The sequence below is a fragment of the Enhydra lutris genome, unplaced genomic scaffold, assembly GCF_002288905.1.
Source record: "Enhydra lutris kenyoni isolate GAN:26980312 unplaced genomic scaffold, ASM228890v2 scaffoldscaffold1, whole genome shotgun sequence".
Classification (NCBI taxonomy): Eukaryota; Metazoa; Chordata; class Mammalia; order Carnivora; family Mustelidae; genus Enhydra; species Enhydra lutris.
In genome coordinates, this window is record NW_019154085.1 from 94008138 (window position 1) to 94033274 (window position 25137).

The window sequence follows — 25137 nt, forward strand, 5'->3', positions numbered from 1 at the left end:
AAGACCCTGAGCACATTGACTCCAACTCTTTAGAAATCAACCACCCTTCCCACAATTTAGCATTTTACAGTATCATTATTAGTTCGCATCCACCTGTGAATACAGAAAATAAGAAAAGCAATGACAGGGCAATTGTGATTATGAGAACTCTCAATACTTAGAATGAGAAGTAGGCATGAAAGCCCCCCCTCCCTACCATCCCACTCCTAACACAGACATAGAAAAAAAAAGGGAATAGAAAAAACTATCTCTTAGCATACATATTTTCTGTAACAAAGCAAAAATAATTTTATAGACTTCTTATTATGAGTGGATCTATGTAGCAGGCAAGGATGAAAAATGGAAATTTTCCCCCATTGTTGTTATATAAGATCTAAAACATGCAGTATTTCCCTGCTTTGGCGTGTTATCTAAATTGATTTGTTTCAGAGCATAAAAGACTGGCTTTGTAAAGATAGTCATGGGTTCTCAGTTTCAAGATGTCTTTTTCTATGGGGATCTTAAAACTTTGGATATATGACTAGGGGTAATATCATATTGGGGATATTAAGGAACCCCTGAAGTCCTACCACATAAGCAGTTACCTATTGTAACACTGTATCAGGAAGCGTCCATCAAATTGTTCTTTAAAACAACTTCTGTGGACAAGGATGTCTTTCTTGGAATATGTCTGAAAGGGACAAGGATGTCATATAAATGTATGTCTCTGTATTAGAATTTTTTAAAAAAATGTATTATACCTATGTATAGAGTTCACCCATCAGCAATTTTTTCAGGTTATTTCTCTTTCATATACCTCTAATTATAACTCCCTGGGAGTGTATCAAAGGTAAAGCAATGAATGATAAAACCTGATCCAATTTAAATTCCTCTGAAAGGCATACTAGATTCACTTGACAAGTACCAACCTGCTGAGTACTATTCCTCTTGTCTGCCTATCACAAACCTGGTGGAAAGTGTGAAGGCTAGGGACCATGGCTGATTTGTTAATATACTCTGAATGGCTGACAGCCACAATGCTTACAGGATTCCCGACTGAAGGGTGCCTGCCTTAGAAAAACAGCCATATTAAGATCATCTCTTTGGGGAAAAGACTAGTGAAGGAAAAGAAGTAATTATCTCCAATTTTACACATTCATTTTCTTGTTATTATTTGCTGGTATTTCCCTCAAATCCTCTAAAATATATAATAGAGTATAAAATAACAAAGAATGTGTATGTGTGTGTATATATCTATCCATCCTAGATTTTTGCTACAGGTTCACTGCATTTCTTTGGGTAGGGAATTCAAATGTGAAGCTAAACAGTCCAGTTTACATCCCAGAGTTTTGTGATGTTTAATGCATTAGCTTGTGTGTTCTGGCCTCTGTGGAATTCTGAATTACCTTTAGTTTGTGCCAGTCAGTGACTCTGGCAGACCCCATGATAGGACCATGGGACAGACTGAGATTGAGAAGATCCCAGACCTCTCGCTCACAAGTCAGTAGAAATAACAAGAAGATTGCTTACCATCATTGTAACATGCTTGGACTCCTTGTAGGCACAGAATCATTTCCCTAGAGGGGAAATTCCATTCTTTATCTTTCCCAGGAGGGATTAGTAGCAGGTGGTCCTGGCAGATTTTAGCAAGACGTTAAAAATCAAAATTGTGTCTGCTCTAGGGAAGCATTTATAAAATGCCAAACTCCCAGACCTGAATAATAATCATTGCTGTGTACAGGCTCTTCTGTCTGCGATTACTTAGTGCCTAGGGCAGGTCATTTAGCCTAAGTATGGGCCCTATAGACCAGAGACTGGTTCTCATCAGTCCCAACATGACCCTACACTCTTCAGGTGGCTGAGGAGACGCTATGACCTTCAGGTGAGAGGTTCTATTGTCTCCACCCTTTCCTTGAGCTCCAAAGGCTGAACCACCCTTGGAAAAACTAATTGAGGCAAAAAACACACATTCCAATTATCTGCTATTCTCAAGCTATTCTTGGAACACCTTTCCTTTCTCACACAACTGCAGTCTACTTTCCCTCTAGTCTCAAAGGTGACACGCTGGAGCTAAGATAAATCCAAGGCTGCAAGCTTTATCTCCTACAGTGGCTCAGTTATTGGCTCTCAAGACTAATGGGTCTCACTGGCCAATGGGGAGCATGTGGGTAGAGCACTTCTCGGCTAAGCTTAACAGTGGATTTCTGCCTTGATCCAAGTTTCCTTAGGCTATGGAGGGAATCACTAAGGAAGCCCAGTATTTAAAGGAACACTAGACTAGGGAGACAGGAACCCAGGTTCTTGGCTCTGGCTGGGCCATTATTAAATCCCTGTGGGATTTAGGACAAATGGGTTCACTTCTCTACACTTTAATTTTGAAATATTATGAAATGTCACATCTTTGCTGAGCCTAAATGCTGATACAAAGTTGGGCAGTATATTAGTATCTTGGGGTTGCCAAAAGAAAATAACACACTGGGTGATGTAAAAGAACAGAAATTTTTTGTCTCACAGTTCTGGAGGCTAGAAGCCCAATGAAGTGTCAGTAGAGCCATATTCCCTCTGAATGTTCCAGGGAAAGACTTCTCCCATGTCTCTCCCTAGCTTCTGGTGGTTGCTGGCAATCCTTAGCATTCCTTGGCTTATACACATATCACTCTAATGTCTGCCTCCACATAGCATTCTTCTCTGAGTATCTCTGTGTTCAAATTTCCCTCTTTCTGTATCAGTCATTAGAATAAGGCCTATCCTAATCCAGTATGGCATCATCTTAACTTGAGTCTATATGCAATAGCTCTATTTCCAAATAAGGTCATATTCACATACACAAGGTGTTAGGAATGAAGATTTCCTTTTTTTTTTGAAGGACACAATTCACCCCACAGTAGATGATATCTAATAAATGGATGGACCAGAGTGAATCTGCAAGAGTTGACCCACACAGTAGAGGAATAGGAGCTAAGAAAAAGTGTGGCATGGAAGCATCCTGGGCCAAGGGGGCAAACAGAGGGGTCTGAATGTTGTACGTTTCCCAGCGGAGTTCCACAGACTGGTTCAATGTTACATGTTAAAGGAAAAGTACATGTTAAAGGAAGAAAAGTTGAAAGAGCACTTTTCACAAAGGGTTTTGAGAAAATTTGCTCAAGTAACAAAAATTACAACACAGAATGAGGAAGAAAGCATTCTCTGGATTGCTGTAGAAATTCTATGGCCCAGAACAAAGGGGACAAAGTACTTAATAAACATCTATTAAGTTTAACCTCAGGATTACTTCTAGCATCTTATAGTATCAGCAACTCATATTTCCTTGAGAGAGCCACCCCTTCCTGACTCTCAGTGGTGAGGCTTGGCCAACTTTGTCCCTCCAGTGGTGGGCACATGCCTAGGACTTGGCCAATCAGAGTGACTGGGTCAAAGTTATCACATGACACAAACCAGCCAATGAGATTCAGTTCCAGGACTCCTCTTGGAAGCATTAAGGAAGACACTTCTTTCTACTTTATCTATGATCTAGAATCAAAATTACCTCTTTTTCTTTTAGTGTTGAGAATATTAAAGATTTACTCTCCTAGCAACTTTCAAGTATATAATACAGTATTGTTGATGATACTTATCATGCTGCACACTGGATCCTCAGAACTTACTAACCTTATAACTGAATGTTTGTATCCTGTGATCAACATTTCCCCATATTCCCCTCCACCCAGCCCCTATAACCACCACTCTACCCTGTGTTACTATAATTTCAGGTTTTTTAGAATCTACTACATATATGTGAGATCATATAATATTTGTCTTTCTCTGACTTATTTCACTTTGTATAATGTCTTCAAGTTTCATCCATGTTGTCACAATGGCAGGGCTTCCTTCTTTTTTATGGCTAAATAATATCACTATATATATATATATATATATATATATATATATATATATATATGAGTGAGTGGATGTATCTGTGGCTGCATGTGCTCGTGCATACGCGCAGGCGTGTATATAGCATATTTCCTTTATCCATTTATGCCTCAGTAGTCATTAGGTTATTTCCATATCTTTAGTATGGTGGATAACACTGCAACAAACATGGGGATACAAAGAGTAGATCTTAAAGTTCTTACCACAGGAAAAAGGTAACTATGTGAAAATGGATAGATGTATTAATAACCTTATGTGGCAATCATTTTGCCATATACATGTATATAAAATCAGTATATCACATACCTTAAAATTACCCAATATTATAGGTCCATTATATTTCAATAAAGCAGAACAAAATTAATTGACCAATCATAAAAATAATATGTCATCCTTTATAATATACTATATTGTTTTTATTACCATGTTTTAGAGAAAAAAAATTCCTCCACATAAAATGTACATCTCAATTTTATGACATAATTAAATCTAGAGACCTAAAGTATGGAAAGAATGGATCTAAAGATCAAGAAAACAGAAAATCTCTTAGATTCATTCTCCAATTTCCAATTCTTCCCAAGCCATGCTGGAAGTTTAGATGAAATTGAAAGACTTTTTACAATCTACCTTACTGAAATCCCAAATGGAGTTCTATGTACTTGAGATCGGATTATTAGGATGAGATGGGGGGCCTGATTTTTTGTTTTGTTTTGTTTTAAGTCAAAAGTCAATTGGATAAAATAATGCTAAAATATACTGCCTCCAAAGAAACAGAAAACAATTATATCACTGAAGTGATTCAGAACGTCCTATACTGGACTTTTTATTAACAAACTTTAAAAAGTAGATATTTTAAATCAGAGTGTTTCAAAGAGTTACAGAAATTTTTTGTTGCCTTGTTATCCATCACCCAAGGGCATGAATAATCACTAAAAGGCATTTGTTAACTAAAACTAAATCTACCAACAAGAATACATAATAAAAGTGCAACAGAGGACAGAAGGACAGAAGGAAGGAAAGAAGGAAGGAAAATCAATGCTGTTCTCTTCTCCATGGAGAAGTCCTGCCTTAAACCGAACCTAATATAGAGAAAAGTAGAACTAAGAGATGGGGAAATAGAAGACTTTAAACGGGAAGAGAAAAGAATGGAAGACTGTAGAAACAGAAGTCTATAAGGAGAAAAAGAAAGAATGAAAGAGTGATACTGTTCACCTCTTGATATTTTTGGCTGCAGTCCTACCTTCCTTTCTGTTTTTAGCCACATAAGCTACTAAATTTCCTTCTTTTGGCTTAAACCAGTTTGAATTGGGTTTCTGTCACTTAAAACAAAAAGTTATAAAATAATATGAGGCCCACTTGCCTTGGTCAGATTCTACAACTTTGAAAGCAAATAAAGGCAGCACTCAGCACAGCAGAGTTGCCTTTATAATCTACAGACATGGCCAAAGTAGCTGTGGGAGCCTGAGTCCGATCATCCATGAGTTTCTGGACAACAATCTAAATGGACTGGCCCAGGGTGAATGTAGGAGGGTTGGTTCCAATAACATGTAAGTCACCCAGGGAGTCTCAAATGCAAATATAGGAGACTTACAAAGTTTAATTATACACATGTAGACCACAAGACAACAACTTGTGGGTGTTAGCATAAATGGGAAATTATTTTTAATAAAATAGTTCTTATAAACTTTTTAAAAAGATTTTATTTATTTATTTGACAGACAGAGATCACAAGTAGGCACAGAGGCAGGCAGAGAGAGAAGAGGGGAAAGCAGGCTCCCTGCTGTGCAGAGAGCCCGATGCAGGGCTCAATCCCAGACCCTGAGACCATGACCTGAGCTGAAGGCAGAGGCTAAACCCAGGCACCCCTTTAATAAAATAATTCTTAAACTGAAGAGGCTTGGAGAACATTCTAGCTACAAGTCTAAATAAAAAGTAGCACAGGCTTCTCCACTGCACACCTCCAGGTTCCACTGAGATCCAGTTTTCTATTATTTAATAAAAGAGTTAAAATTAGCTTCTTCCTCCTCAACCTAGAGTCAACACACATCCTCTTCTGTCTTAGAATGAAAAGTGAGAATAAAGAGAAAAGCCCAGAGCATGGGTGTGTGAACTTGGACGTGAGCAATCTGGGCATTGCTAAACCGTGGGTTTCCAAATGGACACAGGATTAAGCTGAGAGCACCAGCTTTGTAGCATCAAGCCCTTGGCCATGTATCCTTTTTTTTCATGTGATAGCTAGGGTTAGTGCTCAGCAAACACAGCCTAATTTCTAGAATGTCCTTGGAGCTCATTTCTCTTAGAAAAAGGAGTATTTCTTTTTAGCATTGCTACTCGAGGGAACATAGTATCAATACAAACCGAAGGGTCAATGAAAGAAAGGAGTCACCAAAAGTGAACTTTTGAATACGAATATGTGTATATAAGAGCAAACGAAAGGAAACAAGACTACAGAGGCCTACAAAATTAAACAAGCATATAAAGTTTGAAGACTCCACTTTAAGCCCAAGGACATCAAAAAATAAACAATACATAAATGCCCCTCATAAAAATCTGAAATAGAACATCAAATTCAGCATGTGGAGATCTGAACATAAAATAGACAGGCAAAACAGTTGTTTCCTGATGCGATTACAGAAATCACGTCTAATCTCCTCAGTATAACCACTACACATATAAAATACTGTTCTACCATATCTGAGTAATAGTCACGTCACCAGCTATGAGCCTAACTGGAAGGTCAATCACGGTCAGATTCTTGCTCCGTGCACATGTCCCCAGCGGCCTCCCTATTAACAGAATGCTTTCAGGCTTGAATTGGTTATCTACATTTTACAAACAAATACTGTCTTCAGCCGGCTTAATCGGCTACTTAGCTACCAGAATAACTGTGTGTACACTGGAAGTAAATGAAGCAGACACAAACAAGACACTCACCTTTTCTCCCCTGAGGATCTTGGCAGCTTTCATGGACGCACAGGCCCCAAGCTGACCAGGAAGATACAACACAGTCTGTAGAGCAAGGGAGATTGCAGTGCTGAGAGGCTGAAGGGGCAGGTCCCAAGCATGAAGTCTTTTTCACAGGTCTAGAGACTAAAGGACAGAAAAAAATAAAATAAAATAATGGTCTATGGCACATTTTCTGGAAACCCCTAGAATTATTAATGTCTTTATTTATGTGCCTGCCTTACCCACATCAGCTTTCTGGTTAAAGAGTATATACAAACAAAACATAAACACGCTCTAAGACTTGTTGTTTATCTCTGCACTATTAGCATTTTGGGTGAGAAAAGGTTAAAAAAAAAATGACAGTAACAAAGGGCATGCACTTGAGTTTCCTGCCTCACAGAGTGTTCCCTGGGAATTCAAGAGAGGACTGGAAATACAGATACAAATTATCCAGAGTTATGATTTTAAAAAATTAAATGGCTTTGTGAAGTTTCAAGATGAGTCTATCTTGACTATATAAATGACTAGGTTGCTGCGAAAAAATCAAAATCAAACCCCTGAGGTGGGATGTTTAGCATAACCAATCTACTGCTGTTACTCCCCTGAGGGGTGGAGCACTCAAAGACACAGAAGAAAAATGGTTCTTAGAAAAGAAGAAAAATCGGGATGTGTGACTGCAGAATTAGCGCCTTGAAGTCAGTTTCATTAGTGAGGCTTTGTGAATTAGTGAGAATTCAGGGGGAGATGCCAACCTAGGAGACTGCCAGCCCTTCCCGATGCACCTGCACCCAGAGTGCGCCCAGAACTGGGTCATTCAGGATGCAGTGATCACCCGGCCACAAGTGGCCCTCACCAAGTGCCTCCTCCATGCAGGTCTACTCTGGGTGCCATGAAAATACGCAGATGAAGGAGAAGACGAGATGCTGATTCTCATTATTATAACAGGATAGGAGTTAAGACAGAAATGACATAATAAAAGAAGAGCCAAATGCGTAACCATGTTGGTGCCGAGTGAGCCTACACTAAAGTGGTTTTAGAGCAATTCAGAGCTTGTGAGCAAATGGTTTAAGTTCAGATGGTTTTATCTACTGAACTGGCTTGTACTATTGTCTAAATATTTCCCATATGTCATGTCCACCCCGTTAAGCAGATGAGAAGTGCTTCAAAGACAAAGATGAGTGTTACAGGATGGTGGTGAATCACACCATCTACTTTGCTTCTTGACTCTTTACATGGATGTCAGTTAAATCCGGTAAAGATGGCAGTAAATCACAGCTCTGGCCAGCAGAACTTTGAACATAAATGAATACAAGAGCAAAAAAAAAAAAAAAAAAAAAAAAAATACTGTTTTCAAAGAAGTTGTAACCCATGGGGGAAGAAGTATTCCTAATGAACAATGGGGCAGCTTGAGGTGCTTATGAAGATGAATGGGAAAAACAAAAGTCCATGAAAAATAATGTTTTATTTGCAATGAATTGTTTATTTGCAACTAATTCTTATATATTTAACTAATAGGATTTGACCTGACTTAAAATAAGAGACGGGGCAAACAAGATGGTCAATGTAAATGTCAAAGATCACAAGCCATGTGGAGGAGGCAGGGACAAGAAGAGAGAACAGATACTGGGGGCAATTGAGGGGTTACCTGGGGAGGCTGAGGAGAGGTGGTGATTAAACAGAGACTGTGTTGGCCAGAATGACAGTGAGATGGGGGTTTGGAGTGACTGGGACTGGGATGTACATATGACATTGGTGGATTGTGGATAAAGAAGAACCTGGGATATACTTTAGTAAGATGAAAACAAAAAGAGAAGAAGAAGGTCACCCACCCCCACTTCCACCACAACCACCACCTGTGAGTTGGGGGAGGGGTCTGTGATTCCTCCCCTAGGAGTGAGCAAGAGAAGACACACAAGACTGCTATTCATGGAATACATTATGCATTCATTCCAAAACCATTAGTTCCTACTTTAAATCAGACCTTCTTGGATGGTGTCTGCTTTCAAGGAGTTCTCGATCAAGAAGGGTAAGTCAAGCAGAACATTAAACAAAATTGATGGAAAGTGATGCTTCAGAGCGTCACAGGAATTGAAAGCTCTATAGCCAGAGGTCTTAAGACAGAAATGCCTTTGGGTCTGGGCCCATATTTGTCAGCATGTGTTCTCACAAACTCTAATGTTAGTTTTCCCCCAAAAAAACTAAGTAGTGAGGGAAAAGGAAGTAGGGCATGCAAACTAATTAATCTACTTATTTAATAAACATTTTTAGTGCATTCCCAGCACTGGTTATACATCAATCCCTTTAACCTCCATAACTTTGAGATATATGTTATGAGATATATGTCATTACCATCTCAAGTTTAAATTGGGCATTCTGCAACACAGAAATGGTTACTCGCTTGCTCACATTCTTAATTAGTCAGGAGCAGAGTTGAGATTGGGACCCAGGCAGCATGGCTCCAGATGCTCTTAACCACTGTATATTATGTGGTCTTATTATAGGTCATTCAGCCTACAGTGGTAAGTATCTACCACATATCAGCACTGTGTTAGGTGCTGAAGTCAGAGCAGTGAATAAAACAGACAAGGTCCCAGTCCCCATGGGACCCATATTCCCGTGTGAGCTGATACTAAGTATACATGAATTCATGAGTGAGCCCCAACAAGAAGACTGGAAAACTGTTACTGCTGCTTCTCCTTTCCTTTGTCATAGCTGTCTTACTGCAACACCAGACAAATGTTGGGGGTCTGATGATCAATGCTGAGAAGATACCCCAAACCTCTCAGCTCCAAGACCCAGCAGACACTTGTTGCTATAACTTTTGTACTTGATGTTGAGCTGTGCCAATGAGACTAATTAGTCTACCAGTGCAGCACCAAGGCCACAGCAGGCCTTCACTAATCTCATCAGAAACTCCCGAATGTCTGTCTTTAAATCGGCCGTGCAGTTGGAAAGAGACTGGGAACATGTCCTGCATTAAGGACAATGTTTTACAGACCATTATGTTTATCTGGCTTATTTTTCAAGAGCTATAAGAGTGACTGGGAAGTAGGGGGTTAAATCCCCCAAGGTCCCCTTTGATAAATACTGAACTGTCAATCAGTTAACTATTAGATATTAGGGATAATTGTATTTCTAAGATTTGGAAGTCAGGAGAGACATGGTGTGCAAGAGAGGAGCTGGAGGGAGCGGGGTTCTCTGGAGACTATACGTGGTATAATTAGGAAGCCCAAGGGTGGGAGTGAGGCCATTTGTCAGAGCACTCATGCCTCTTTAGCACCTAGTGCTTTGACAGACAGTAGATCTTAATCCACATAGATAAATTCTTCAGTCCCAGGCGACATGTCTAAGATGCTTCATTTAGGCATTCAATCAATGTTCTTGGGTCAACCTATCTCTATCTCAGACCCTCTGGGCTACATTTGCTCTAGAAATAAATCATAAGTAAGTCACAAGGCACTTACCAGCTTCAGACCACTTAGGTAGTTTTCTCCCCAAGAACAGCAAACACAGAATATCTCTATGCCTATTGACTGTTTAGAGCTAGAAGGGAGCTTTAAAGCTAATTTGGTTTAATTCGTCAATTTTACTGAAAAACTGAGCTCCAAATACACCGGATAGTTTCTATGAATTCACTCAGCAAGTCCAGGGTAGAGCAAGACTTGAGCCTTGTCCCAGGTGGCTGACTCACCTCTACCTGTCCCTGTTGGCTTTCCTTCCATGGAAAGAAGTCACCAGAAAGGACACCTGAGGTGGTTTGCACTGAGGATACTTTGCTGATGAATCATAGTAACCAGAGTGGAGGCAGTCAGTTACACAACAAACCCAAGACATCTATGAATGCTGCAAGCTCACTATAACCTTTCACATAAAACCCCAATTCTTCCCCTACTTCATTATTACTTTAAAACTCCTCCAAATACTCGTGCAGACCTCACCCACCAAGCAGGAGGTAGTGAGACCAAACTTTGCTCCACTTCAAAAGACTACTTCTCTGATTTGTGGCAACTCACATTGTAATATAATTACCTTGGGAGGTGGGTAGGATGTGGGGGCAACACGGACCACCTGGATTTGGATGGTTTGTGTAGTTTACTTGGCCAAACTCCAGCCATGATGTCTGTAGAAAGAATTGCTCTTTTTCTACTCATCTGAAACACTTTCTCTGGTTATACTGACTGAAACAACTTTATTTCTATTTACCAACTCTGTCATCTCTGATGCAATCAATCCCTGCTCTAATCAGTGCAGGTCTGTGCTTGTCTCTTCTTGTACCAGATGCTTTAAAAAATATATATATATATATATATATATATTTATTTATTTGAGAGAGAGAGAGAGAAAGAGTGCAGGGGGAGCGGCAAAGGGAAAGGGAGAAAAGCAGACTCCCTGTAGATCATGGAGCCCCATGTGGGGCTCAATCTCATGACCCCAAGATCATGACCTGAGCTGAAACCAAGAGTCAGATTCCTAACCAACCAGGCCATCCAAGCACCCCACCTTGATGCCTTTTAGACTACATCACCTTAAACCCTTTGCCATTCCTGTGCTGACCAGCTAAGCAACTACCCAAGGGTCTACAGTCTATTTAGGTTTTGCAGGCAGCAAAGTCAGTCCCTACAGAGACTTCTCATGGCCACAAAGTGTTAAAGAGCCAAAATAACTTTCAACTCAGAAACTGAGATTGCTACATAGCAGTAGCTTTCCAAGTGCTAGAGAATATATTACAATATTATAAGTGATTTTACATACGCAATAGTCATTAATACTTTGGATATTCTGGTGCCTAACCTAGCATTTTTCATTTGCAATAAGAAATTATTACATTGACCTGCCTTACAAGAAATGTGAAAGTCTGCTACTAATAATTGCAAAGTTGTCTTAAATAATGTATTATTCCACAAACAGAATGCTAATTAACGAAAGGAAAAATAGGCTGGGTAGGTGATATGTTTAATGTTAAAAAATAAACACACACAAAACTGCTCTTATTCTAGAAATGACAATTTTCATGATTTTCCTTAATGACAAAGTGATTTCAGATGAGCACACAAATCAATTACAAATCACACACAATTACAAATCAAAATGATTTGTAATTAAGAAGAAAAATGTCTGTTGTGATGTTAGTATGTGACTGCCATTGTAAAGAAAAATGAGGGCCTTCACATATTATTTTTTGAGACTAAATCAAGCTCTAATCTGAACTAATTTGAATTAACACAGGAATAAATTGGCAAAAGTTCAATACAAATATATTATACCACACCCCACTGATGACCATTTTGTAAGATCTAAATTTCAATGCCTCTTAATGCCTCAAGAAGAAATTAGACTGAAACTGCATGATAATAATATTTAATTAATCATAATTAATAACCTGATACTCCTGCTGTAATTAAAAAAGTGAGTTATATTTGCTTAAAGTAAAAAGAGCGATCACAGAAGCTAATGATGCTTTCTTGTCTTTTAATATATCTATTATTGGATGAAAAATCAAGTCAGTCTTTGAAAATTCAGGAAGTGTTTGAGATAATTCTGCCCTGGCATAACGGAGCTCACCTTTCCCTCGGTACAGAAAGAAGATTCTTGAAGACAGTCAAGGAATTAGTCACAAGATACTGATTTTTTTCCTACTATTTTCAAGGACGTAGAGATGAAAAAAAAAAAAAGAAGAAGAAGAAGAAAGGTGATCACTACTTCTTGGGGACTCTTAAAAACATGGACTCTCACTGCTTTGTATCTTCGTGATACCGAAGTCCTCCTGCAGACAATACATTCCATCTTCAGTTGATTTTACATAAGATATTTGATTTCCAGAATGACATCAACCTTCCCAAAGAAGCTAGACCAAAACCAAGTTATATTCATTTCAACTTTCCAAATGAAATGCAGGCACTGTAAACCCCAACGGGAACTCTCACTCAAAGCTTAGAACCCCATCATTCCATGGGCTCTCCAAGAACCACCATAACAGAAACAGCAGTTGCTAAGATTTAATTCAAAACTAATGAAAGAGCCTACTTATGTAAAAATGCTGCTTTCTAAATGATTTTTGAGAAACAATATTGCCCCTGACATATTCATTTAGGGAGTATACTGACTTGGCAGAAATTCAATCCACCTTACCGCTAAAATAAATAGGCCTCTTCTACAGACTGAAGGAGTCAAACGGTTGAAGGGGAAAGATAAATAATATTACAGTTTTAACCAGAAAGCTATTTTCCTTCAAGAAGCTTCATGTATTATTTCAATTGCCTTTTGCCACTGGGATTTGCAAAATAATGGATCATTCTTCTAACTTAGTGGATAGAATAAAAGCAATCTGTCTTCTAGCACTTATAGGCAGCTTAAAGAATTAAATCACATCTCATCCTATTATACTTAATAAAGCTTAATTTTAGCCATATTGTGACTCTCTTGGCAAACTTCCGTGCAATGCAACTTGGCAAGAAGACGCATGTGTATGTACTGTGAATTTAATACCTAAAAATAATTCCTGCAATTAGAAATAATTACAAGAAATGTAACCACATATCAAAGAGTTTTCTAAATTTCATTCATTTCATAAAGCGAATCAGAAAATGCCTAGTGATTTTCTTAGTGCTACACAGTAACAACACTCTAGGTAAACAACACTCTAGGTAAAAGACCGAAAACAATATTCCGAATACAAATGAAGGCAAAATAAATGAGGTACCTGTACAATTCTGGAAAGAAATCAGAATCAATATCCCGCACTTGCACAATATAGCAGCCTTCGGGCCAATATTCATATATTTCTATTATCACATATTCTCACCTCTGTTCCCTTTTTTAAGAATTTCCTTCTGATTGTTTCTCAGCCTATTAGCTCAGAGCTAAAAGTAGGGTGCAGAGAGGGTAGAAGAAACAAAGGCTGACCTAAATGGCATCTTTCACACTGTACAGTTAAAAACACCATTATTGATGAGAAAAAAACAGAAAGGAGATCAATGCAAGATGGGGAAGTGGTCAGACAAGGAGAAAAAGTGAAAAACCAGAGAGGCAGGTAAGAGAAGAGTTACCTCCCAAGATGTCAGTGGCATAACTAAGCAACATCACGGAAGTAGAGCTTTTGCAAGGGCTTTAGCACGGGAGTACTCTTCTTACTCACAGCACGTTGCAAACTACAGTTCATTTCCCCAAAGAAACAATGACAAGAGCTGAATGAGAGCAAGTTTTCCTGGAAATGACCACAAATGCCTTTTCTATTGATTAATGTTAGTAATAATAGCTAATACATACTAGCAACCCACTTGGCTCTAGGCACTATGCTAAAGACTTACATGCAATTTCTCATTCATCATGATCACTTGGAAATATTATCATGTTCACTCTATAGACGAAATAATGAAGGATAAATTATCTGTCCCAAATGACAAAGCTAATATTTGACAAACAAAGGTCCAGGGTTCTTCAAAGCCCCTAATCTCTAATACTAGGCTCCACTATCATTTTGTATTTGCAGGAAAAACAATGGTAGACAAAAACCCTGCTGGGGGCACCTAGGTGGTTTAGTCAGTTAAGCATCCGCCTTAGGCTCAGGTCATGATCTCTAGGTCCTGGAGTCAAGCCCCACGTCAGGTTCCCTGCTCAGCAGGGGGTCTGCTTCTCCCTCTCCATCTGCCCCTCCACCTGTTTGTGATTTCTCTTGCTCTCTCTCTCAAATGAATAAAATCTTTAAAAAAAGAAGAGAAAGGGGGGTGCCTGGGTGGCTCAGTGGGTTAAAGCCTCTGCCTTCCGCTCAGGTCATGATCCCAGGGTCCTGGGATCGAGCTCTGCATTGGGCTCTCTGCTCCACGGGGAGCCTGCTTCCTCCTCTCTCTCTCTGCCTGCCTCTCTGCCTACTTGTGATCTCTATCTATTGAGTAAATAAATAAAATCTCAAAAAAAAAAAAAAAAAAGAGAAAAGAAGAGAAAGGAAAAAAACCCTTCTGTAATAGTAATAATTGATCAGGAAAATAAATAGGTGAGCATTCTGTCCACTTCCAAAAATGTTTAAAGTGAGATAAAAATAGAAAAAAAAAGAAGTTTAAATAGATCAGTGGTAAAGTCCAAGCCCTAAGAAAGGTAATTGTTGGGTTGTTGTTGTTGTTTATTTTTGTATTCTGTATTTTGTATTTTTAATGTGATTCTGAAAGGTAATGTTTGAGGGAGGGGTGAAATTAGTTTATGATGACTATTTTCATCATAAAACTTGGTTAGGGCCATTCCTAAGGAATTACAGTGATTTCATAATCAGTAAACCCCAGCACCCTTAAGATTTCTTGAAGAGCAAAAGATGACCAAAGAAACCCTCAAGGCAGTTTAGAAACCAGGGAAAGGTGACAAGTGCAAGTGAGTGCCCAGCTCACCTTCCCCTGGGTACCGCCAGCAGCCCTAGCACAATCCTCTCTCTTATCAACCATATCCAACCCAGCAAAGGAGCAAGGGCAGAGGTGACAGCAAGACATCCCTAAGTCTCCTGGGCAAAACTGAAAGGAAGAGGATGTTTAAAAAAAAAAAAGAAGGGGGAAAAAAGTGTCTGAGATAAGGATGTCTCAGAGGAGGGGGAAAGGAGCAGGAAGATCTGGTAAGAAGGGTAAGAGGAAGACAACAGAAAGCTGAGCTAGGTCTCCCAGACTTCAGTCCTGGTCACAAGATTGCCCTATCATTCCGCCAGAAGCCAGCAAGCCAGACCTTCATCTGTGCTGATTTGGAAGGTGGCATTTCAACCTGGTAACAGCTGAATGGAAACTTTTAATAATGGTAATAAGAAGGGGAAATCCATATTCCCAAGGCAACACGAATCTCTAAAAACAACATCACAAACTACAAAACTTAAAGCTCTTTCTAAGAGTCAAAAGAAAAAAAAAAGAAAAAAAAAGGGGGAGGCACATGTGGTACATATTTTAGAGAGCTAGGACAGAACTGTCTCTAAAATAAATATGCACACCATCCTGTTTTTAAAGGAAGGGATACTGAAGGCCTTGTTGTTCCTGATATCCTTGTTAGCATATGCTACTTTAAATGTGCAAATCATTTTAGACTGAACAAGTTAATTCAACTTCAAAGGAAGGCTCATGGGATTCACCAGGTCCCTAAGTGGTGATAGGAACGAGACACTGCATAATAAATTTTAAAATGCAGAATAGCTCATTCTTTTGTATGAGAAACTGCTTTATTCATTTTTGAAGTTAAACAAAAACTACAACCCGAAACTGCATTGCAAAGCTGGATGAAAGCTCCTTCCTCCGGGACTTTTCAGACATTGCAAGTCCTACATTGCATGGCTAGCTCTTCCATGTGTCAAGGCCAACATTACAGATTAGTAGCTTTCAACCTGACTAAATCAATGGGGTTTCACACTAGTCCCAATTCAGAAGCGCTGGGTCAGCATTGGGAAGGGGGTAGGTAGCAGAGTGTACAGGAAATATTTACATTTTAAAAAATCTTTATAATTACCAGGTTGGGGAGTCAGTCTCTAAGTAATTTACCAACTATCATTTGGAAAAACAACTGACAAAATATAATTATTTAGAAAACCATTAAGCTGATAATCTACAATTACTTATATGAATTGGGTAAATTTCTTGGCAATTGAGCTTCAGTAAAATAAAAGGGCTAGCCAATATTTCTCACCTTTGTTACATTCTATCTTCCCTAAGGAGCCTTTGTAAAGACATTTTCCCTAATGGTCCCTCCATTCCCCATGGTATTTTCATACCACACATATACTGTCTATATGTGTATGCTTTATATATAAAAAGTGTAGGATTTGTTTCATCCCATGAGCCAATTTTTGTCCCCTTGGTGGTGATATCATCCTCCACTGGGGATGAATGGAGTAGAACACAGACTGAACTTGAATTGTGTGCTGAGCAACTTATAAGTATATTCTGATTTAATTAGCAGAAGTTTCTGTGAAGTAATCACTACTAATATCTGCAGTTACCAATGAGACAACTGAAGTTTTAAAAGGCTGACCAAGGGATGCCTGGGTGGTTCAGTCCTTAAGCGTCTGCCTTTGGCTCAAGCCCCACATCAGTCTCCCTGCTCAGTGGGAGACCTGCTTCTCCCTTTCCCACCACCCCCCTCTTTGTGTTCCCTCTCTCACTCCCCACCCCCGTTTGTGTTCCCTCTCTAACTGTGTCTGCCAAATAAATAAATAAATAAAATCTTAAAAAAAAAAAAAAAAAAAAAAAAAAGACTGACCAAGCTTCCGTAATAAGTAAATGCAGAGGCAGGGCTTGAACCCAGCCTGTATGATTCTGGTTTACCCTCTTTACCTCCATATTAGACTCTTCTGGCTAAAGGCTCCAAAACTAATGGGTTCACCATGCATTTCCATGGCTCCTGGCTAGAATCTATCTTTTTAAGTTGACTACAATGCTTCTAAATACCTGTGTTTTTCTTGAAGTTGGAATCCATATGCTGATACAGTCATTCCAACAAGCAAGAGACAATTCCATTAACCAATAAGATATGCTATTTTCTGATACATTCACAGAAAAATTTAAAACAGCTAACATGCTGTATAATTTTATGAATTTTTTGCCTAAATACGAATCATATTATTAAAAAATTGTTTTAAGAAGGTGCGTACTATATATTTTTTTACATTTATATATATCATCAGCAAAAAATAGGGTACAAGATCACAAGGACAGTCATTAATATTTTAAAGAATTATAATTGTCTTCTATAAAGTCTTAATTTGAGAGAGAGCATTGAAATTATAATTATTTGATTTAAAAACACAGCTAGTTGATTCTATACTAAAAGCAGCATAGATGTCTTTATAGGTTACTAAATGCAACATAATTCTGTAAATGTTATTACCTACTTTCTGATTCTGAAAGTGTTATTATCTATTTTTAAAAGGCTAGGTGAGTTTAAGTGTTCAAAATAAAGGAGATTTTTATAACATAAGAAGAGATATAGTTGCATGCAACAATCATTTTATTTTTTCTAACATTTATATTTTCTTAATTCAGGTGCTCTAACAAATATTGTTTTGTTCAACCCAATGAAGCTTGAAGGTAAGACACATTTATTATGACTAATATTATGACTAATATTTTGAAGTGGAGAACCCTAAAAGAATAGTAGTCATTGTTCAGAAAATGTTCAGACCTTTGGTGGCTCAAAATCCTTAAAGTAGTGAACTGAGCACAAAAGTTAGGGAGCCTTTAGGGGTTCCCCGTGGGGGATGACACAGAATCATGAAACATCTGCCCTGAGGACCAGCACCACTTATCCAGAACCATCTTGCTTCAAATTTGACTCAACAGAATCCAAACAGGACACATGCTCTTAATGCCACCATTTCTGCTCTCTGACAGATTACCTGTCCTGAGAACAAAGACAAGACCACACCTCGCAGGCCACCAGCAATACCAAATTTTGTTCTCTCTACTTAACACTGATTGCCAATTAATTCTATAGGAAATGTATCATCTCGAGTTATTTTCCTCTTTTAGATTTGTAATGATCAAAACATATATAGCTACATTTTTAAAGAAGAGAAACCTCTCATTTTTTTCCTCAGATTGAATACTTGTGGTCTGAGGAAGTTTTATGACAAAGGGAAACCAGCCAAATCCTAAAGAAAATGGTAGCCTACTCAGCTTATTATATTCCTTTCAGCAATATGCTCCCTTGTGGAATCTTGGAATGAAAGAAATTCTTAATGATATCTTATACAATATCCTGTTTATACAAATGAGAAAATCAAGGCTTAAAGCAGTTATATGACTTGTCCAAGACCAACAGGTAGTGTAAGTATCAACCTATAATCTCCTGTCCTAATATTTGGTTGACTCATTTATAGTGCCTCCAGTTAAAAAAAAAATTAAAATTAAAATTAAAAAATAAAAATAAAAAATCCTTAACCTTATCATATCCCATTCACATCTATACTCTACATTCCCTTTTCTTCTTCTTCTCAATTAGATTGCAAAAACTCAGTTATTAGAGCTGGATCATTTACTTCTATCTGAGAATCTTTTTTTTTCCCTCAATAAGCAGTTTAAAGATATATTTCACCTATGATGAAAGGCTGTGTAGACATTAAATAATAATACATGAATTGAGTTGAAGTCCCACGGCAATACAGATTCCACAAGAACGCCCGCTGTCCTGCTCACAACCGCAATTCCAATCCATCACTGACAGCCAGGCATTCGGCATCCAAGAAATACTGAATAAACATGTCAACAAATTATATGAGTTTCAATTCTAACATAGATGTTTAATAAAAAAAGAAGTTTGGTAGCAAATGTTTGGTGAACATTTCAGAGGGTATAAGAGTACTTGGAGAACCCTGGTATATATATGGGGTTCTACATAGGGTTGGACAGGTTGAACCTGTAAAAGGTCACCTTGCCAAAGGGCAGATATGGAGCTAAAATTCAGCCCGTGCTCCTCTTGCAAAGTACACCCTCAGGTTTATGCCCAGAGGGGTATCTTTTTCCAATACTTCCGCCCAGAGGGGGAGACTTGTACGTAATTCACAGAACAACACAGTTTATGCTGCCTACAATTCACATACAATTTTTAATTTATTTATTTTTTGAGAGAGAGAGAAACAGGGGGTGGGAGAGGCAGAGGGAGAGAGAATCTTAAGCCCAGAGATGTAGGGTTTTTTTTGTTTGTTTTGTTTTTTTACCTGAGAGATATCTATTTTAAAAAGAAAAAAAAATGCAGGTGACTGATCAATAAATATCCCACATCAATGAAAACATAGTAGATGGAAAAACAAATCAGTAACAGATTCTGAGGGTCTTAGACTAGCTACCGCAGTTTACTAGAAATATGACACTGAGACATAGAGTGACAAGGGCCAGTGGAGCTCAGCGTGAGGTTAACAGAGGTAGGCGTTGAAGGTCAGAATGTTAAATTTATTTGTTAATGATTCCAAAGTCCAAAAATTTAAATAGAAGCAGTGTGAAAGTGTCCACAATAGGCCACTTTCCTTTTGTAACCTCTTAGCAATATGCAGTATAATTTTAAAAGGAAAGACTATATTCTTCACAAAAAGAAGGCAGCAGAAACTACCTACTTAACACAAATCATTGTCAAATAAGACATGCCAACTGAGCTGAAATTGCAATAAAGTGGTGAACTTCTAAATCCTCCTTCCCACCCCACTGCTTGTTTCTTCAAGGCAAAGCAGCTATTAACACCCAACCCTTTTTCTAACCACTGCTACAAAGCCCCAGAGATGAGAGCATAATCCTGTATCTTGATGATTCTACCATTTGATCAGCTAAATTAGATTTACACTAATGAAAACTAGGGATTATTATCAAATAGGTATGAATTAGGCATTCAAGTGCCTAGAGTCAATTGTACATGACAAAGGTATTCCCAAGAGAAACAAGATCAGAGACTGGGAGAGAAATTCTGAAAAAAGCATGGGATAACCTGAGCATAATCATGAAGCTGTTCTGTAGGACCTTCTCTTTTTTTTTTTCCTTCCTTCCTCTCCCCACCCCCCCACCTCCCATACTTCCTCCCTTCCTCTCTCCCTCTCTCCCTTCCTTCCTTCCTTCCTTCAGGACTTCCTTCCTTCCTTGTGCATAGTTGACACACAATGTTATATTAGCTTTAGGCATACCGCATAGTGATTAAACAACTCTGTATGCTATGCTATGTTCACAAGTATAGCTCTCATCTGTTGGTGTCTCATTTTTTAAGATCCTCAGGCACACAGCACCCTCTTGCTGCCTTTTGGCCAATATATACACACTGGGGTGGGGGTCAGGGGGCGGGGGGACACAGGCCTGGGTTTCTCAATGCCCTGAAGTTACTATTCTTTCTACTTCATATTAAATTTCCATTCCATGTAACTGGTCCCATTTTGTATTTATAACCTGACATTCAAGGACATCAAAGGGAAAAAATTCTTATATAATAAAATTGCATCAATATATTGTACACCTGAAACTAAGATGACACTATATGTTAACTAACTGGAATTCAAATGAAAACGTTAAAAAAATGAAATTGCTCTTTTAAATAAATAGGCAAAAATCCAAATGATAATCATTCGAAAATATTCCTTCTACTATATCCATTGAACCACAAATTGAATCTAGCAGCACATTAAAACATTAAGAGACCACAAATTTATTCTAGCAGCCCATTAAAACATTAAAGGAATTAAGGAATTAAGAAATTAAAAGAGCAAGATTTTTTTCTTCCCTAAAAATGCAGGGATGGCTCAATATCAAGGTATTTGTAAATGTAACTTAATGCACAGATATAGAAAGGAAACTCAAAAACTCATCTCGGGGTTGCCTGAGTCGTTCAGTTTGTTGAGTGTCTGGCTCTTAGTTTCGGCTCAGGTCCTGATCTCATGGACTGTGAGATAAAAACCCGAGGTGGGCTCCGTGCTCAGTGGGGAATCTGCTGGGAGGCTCTCTCCCTGTGCCCCTCCCCCCCAAAAATGAATAAATCTTTAAATAAAAATGCTCATCTCAGTATATGTGTGTGTGTGCGTGTGTGTGTGTGTGTGTAACAATATATGGTATAATATGGTGTAACTTGTCATATAATATATAAATATCTATTTACATGTAAATTCCACAACCATTAATAATCAAATACCCAAATCCCTAAAACAAATAAAGAAACTAACTCTCTTATTTACTAAGTGCCATCTAACATAAACCACAACCAGATCACATTTAGAATGAAAAACTCTTCATTCATATGTTTATGACTTCAGTCATAAGCAAGGCAAGGATACCAGCTAACATTTTATGAACTACTATTGTATGAGATTTCCTAGCCAGTAAATTATAATTTAAAAAGACATAAGTTATAACTATTAAATAAGAAAAGACAAATGTTACATTTTTTAATTTTTTTTTAAATTTTGAGTATAGCTGATACACATTAGTTTCAGGTGTACAACATAGTGATTCAACAAGTTTACACAATATACTACACTTACCACAAGTGTAGCCACCAACTGTCACCATACAGTACTGTTTTAATATTGACTACATTCCCTATGCTGTACCTTTAATTCCTTTGACTTACTCACTGAATAACTGGAAGCCTATATGCCCTACTCCCCGTTACTCAATTTGTCCACTCCCCTATAACCCTCTCTTCTGGCAACCACCAGTCTGTTCTCTATACTTAGAGGTCTCATTCTGATTTTTGTTTATTCATATGTTTTGTTTTGGGGGGTTTTTTTAAGATTCCGTATGTGAGTGATATCACATGGTATTTGTCATTTTCTGTCTGACTTATTTCAATTAGCATTATATCCTCTGGGTCCACCCATGTTGTCTCAAATGGCAAGAGCTCATTCTTTTTTATGGCTAAGTAATATTCCATTGTGGGGTTTTGTTTGTTTGTTTTATCCATTCATCTACTAATGGACACTTAAGTTGCTTTTTTATCTTAGCTATTATAAATAACATTGTCATAAACAAACAGGTACATAGATCTTTTCAAATTAGCATTTTTTATTTTCTTTGGGTAAATATGCAGTAGTGGAATTATTAGATTATATGGTATTTCTATCTTTAATTTTCTAAGGAACCTCCATACTGTTTTCCAAAGTGGCTACACCAATTAACATTTCACATCAACAGTGTATGAGGGTTCCTTTTTCTACAAATTCGATCTAGTATTTGTTATTTCATGTCTTAGGACTTTAGCCATTCTGACAGGTGTAAAGTAATATCTCTTTGTAGTTTGATTTGCACTTTCCTGATGATTAATGATGTTGAGCATCTTTTCATGAGTCTGTTGGCCATTTGCTTGTCTTTTTTGGAAATATATCTATTTAGGTTCTCTGCCGATTTTTAATAATCAGATTGCTTGTTTTGTTTGTTCCTATGTGTTATTCTGTTTTGGTGTTGAATTGTATAAGTTCTCTATATATTTTGAATATTAATCCCTTCTGAAATATATTGTTGGCAAAAATATCCTGCCACTCAGTATGTTGCCTTATTTTTTTTTTAAGATTTTTATTTATTTATTTGACACAGAGAGAGAGATCACAAGTAGGCAGAGAGGCAGGCAGAGAGAGAAGGAAGCAGGATCCCTGCTGAGCAGAGAGCCTGATGCAGGGCTCAATCCCAGGACCCCGGGATCATGACCCGAGCTGAAGGCAGAGGCTTCAACCCACTGAGCCAAGCAGGTGCCCTTGCCTTATTGTTTTGTTGATGTTTTCCTTCTTTGTGCAAATGCTTTTAGTTTTCATGTGATCCTAATAGTTAATTTTTTCTTTTACTCCCCTTGCCTTAGGATGCACATCTAAAAATTGTTTCTACACCCAATGTCAGAGAAATTACTGCTTGTGTTCTCTGCTAGGATTTTTATGGTTTCAGGTCTCACATTTAGGTCTTTAATGCATTGAATAGTTTGAGTTCTTTTTTGTGTGTGGTGTTAAAAAGTGGTCCAGTTTTTTTTTTTTTTTTTTTTTTTTTTTTTGTAGCTGTTCAGTTTTTCTAGCACCATTTTTTGAAGAAACTGTCTTTTTCCCATTGTTTATTCTTGCCTCCTTTGCCATAGATGAATTGAATATATAATTATGGTTTATTTCTGGCTCTCTATTCTACTCCATTGATCTATGTATCTATTTTTGTGCCAGTACCATAATGTTCTCATTACCACAGCTTTGTAGTATATCTTGAAATGTGAAATTCTGATCTTTCCAGCTCTGTTTTTTTCTCAAAAAAGCACTGGCTATTCAGAAACTTTGTGGTCCCATAAAATTTTGGTGTTATTTTTTCTAGTTCTAGTTCTAAAGAAAAATGTTGCTGGTCTTTTGATAGGGATTGCATTGAATTTTTAGATCATGTTGGATAGTCTGAACATTTTAACAACATTAATTCCAAACCAGGAGCATGGGGTATCTTTACTTTGTTTGTGTCATCTTCAATTTCTTTCATCAGTGTTTTACAGTTTTTAAAGTGTGGATCCTTCACCTCCTTAGTTAAGTTTACTCAAGATATTTTATTCTTTTTTGTGCAATCATAAGTGAGATTGTTTTCTTAATTTTTCCTTCTGCTACTTTACTATCAGCACATAGAAATGCAACCAATTTCTAGGTATTGATTTCACACTCTGCAACTTTACTGAATTCAATTTATACTTCTAATTTTCTTTTTTGTGGAATCTTCAGGATTTTCTATGTATAGTATCATGTCATCTGCAAATACTGGCAGTTTAAACTTCTACTTTACCAGTATGGATGCTTCCTATTTATCTTTCTTATCTGATTGTGTGGCAAGGACTTCCAGGACTATGTTAAATAAGGGGTGAGAGTAGACATCATTGTCTTGTTCCTAATCTTAGAGGAAATGCTCTCAGTTTTTCACCATTGAGTATACTGTTAGCTGTGGGTTTTTTGTACATGGCCTTTATTATGTTAAGGTATGCTTCCTCTAAACCCACTTTGTTGAGAGTTTTTATTATGAATGGAGATTGAATTTTGTCAAATGCTTTTTCTGTATCTACTGAGATGATCATGTGGTTTTTATCATTCTTCTTATTAATGTGGTATTTGACATTGATTCATTTGGAAACACTGAACCATCCTTGCACCCTAGGAATAAATCCCACATAACTGTGGCAAATAATACTTTTAATGTACTGTTGAATTCAGTATGGTGATATTGTATTAAGGATATTTGCATCTATGTCTATTGGGATATTGTCTTACAGTTTCTTTTTTGTGGTGTCTTTTTCTGTCTTGGAACCAGAGTAATGCTAGCCTCATGGAATGTGTTTGGAAGTTTTCCTTCCTCTTCACTTTTTGAATAGATTGAGGAGAGTAAATATTAACTTTTCTTTAAATACTTGGTAGAATTCATCTGTGAATCCATCTGGTCCTGGGCATTTGTTTTTAGAAGTTTTTGATTACCAGTTCGGTTTTGTTTATAGTAATTGGTCCGGTTAAGTTTTCTATTACTTCCTGCTTTAGTGTTGGAAGATTCTGTTTCTAGGAATTTATTCATTTCTTCTAAAGTGTCCAAACTGTTGGCATATAATTTTTGTAGCATTCTTTTTAATCCCTTGCATTGCGGTGGTGTCATTTGTTACTTGTTCATTTATTAGAGTCCTTTTTTTTTTCTTTTAATCTTGATGAGTCTGATGAAGGATTATCAGTTTTCTTTGTCTATTCAAAGAACCAACTTCTGGGGTCACTGCCTATTTCGATTTTTCCCCCCAGTCTTTATGTCATTTATTTCTGCTCTAATCTTTATTATTCCCTTTCTTTTACTCACCTTCAGCTTTGTTTTTTTCTTATTTTTCTAGTTTCTTTAGGTG

The 25137-nt window shown here is 37.6% G+C and overlaps 1 protein-coding gene across 1 annotated transcript in view; it reads right to left on the bottom strand.

The window, feature by feature from the left end:
* LOC111145030 (thrombospondin type 1 domain containing 7B) overlaps nt 1–25137 on the bottom strand; it is a 724800-nt gene that overhangs the window by 469707 nt on the left and 229956 nt on the right. The window contains exon 5 of the mRNA XM_022499648.1: nt 6826–6981. Within this exon, the coding sequence (XP_022355356.1) occupies nt 6826–6981 (156 nt within the window). The remainder of the gene's footprint in view (nt 1–6825; nt 6982–25137) is intronic.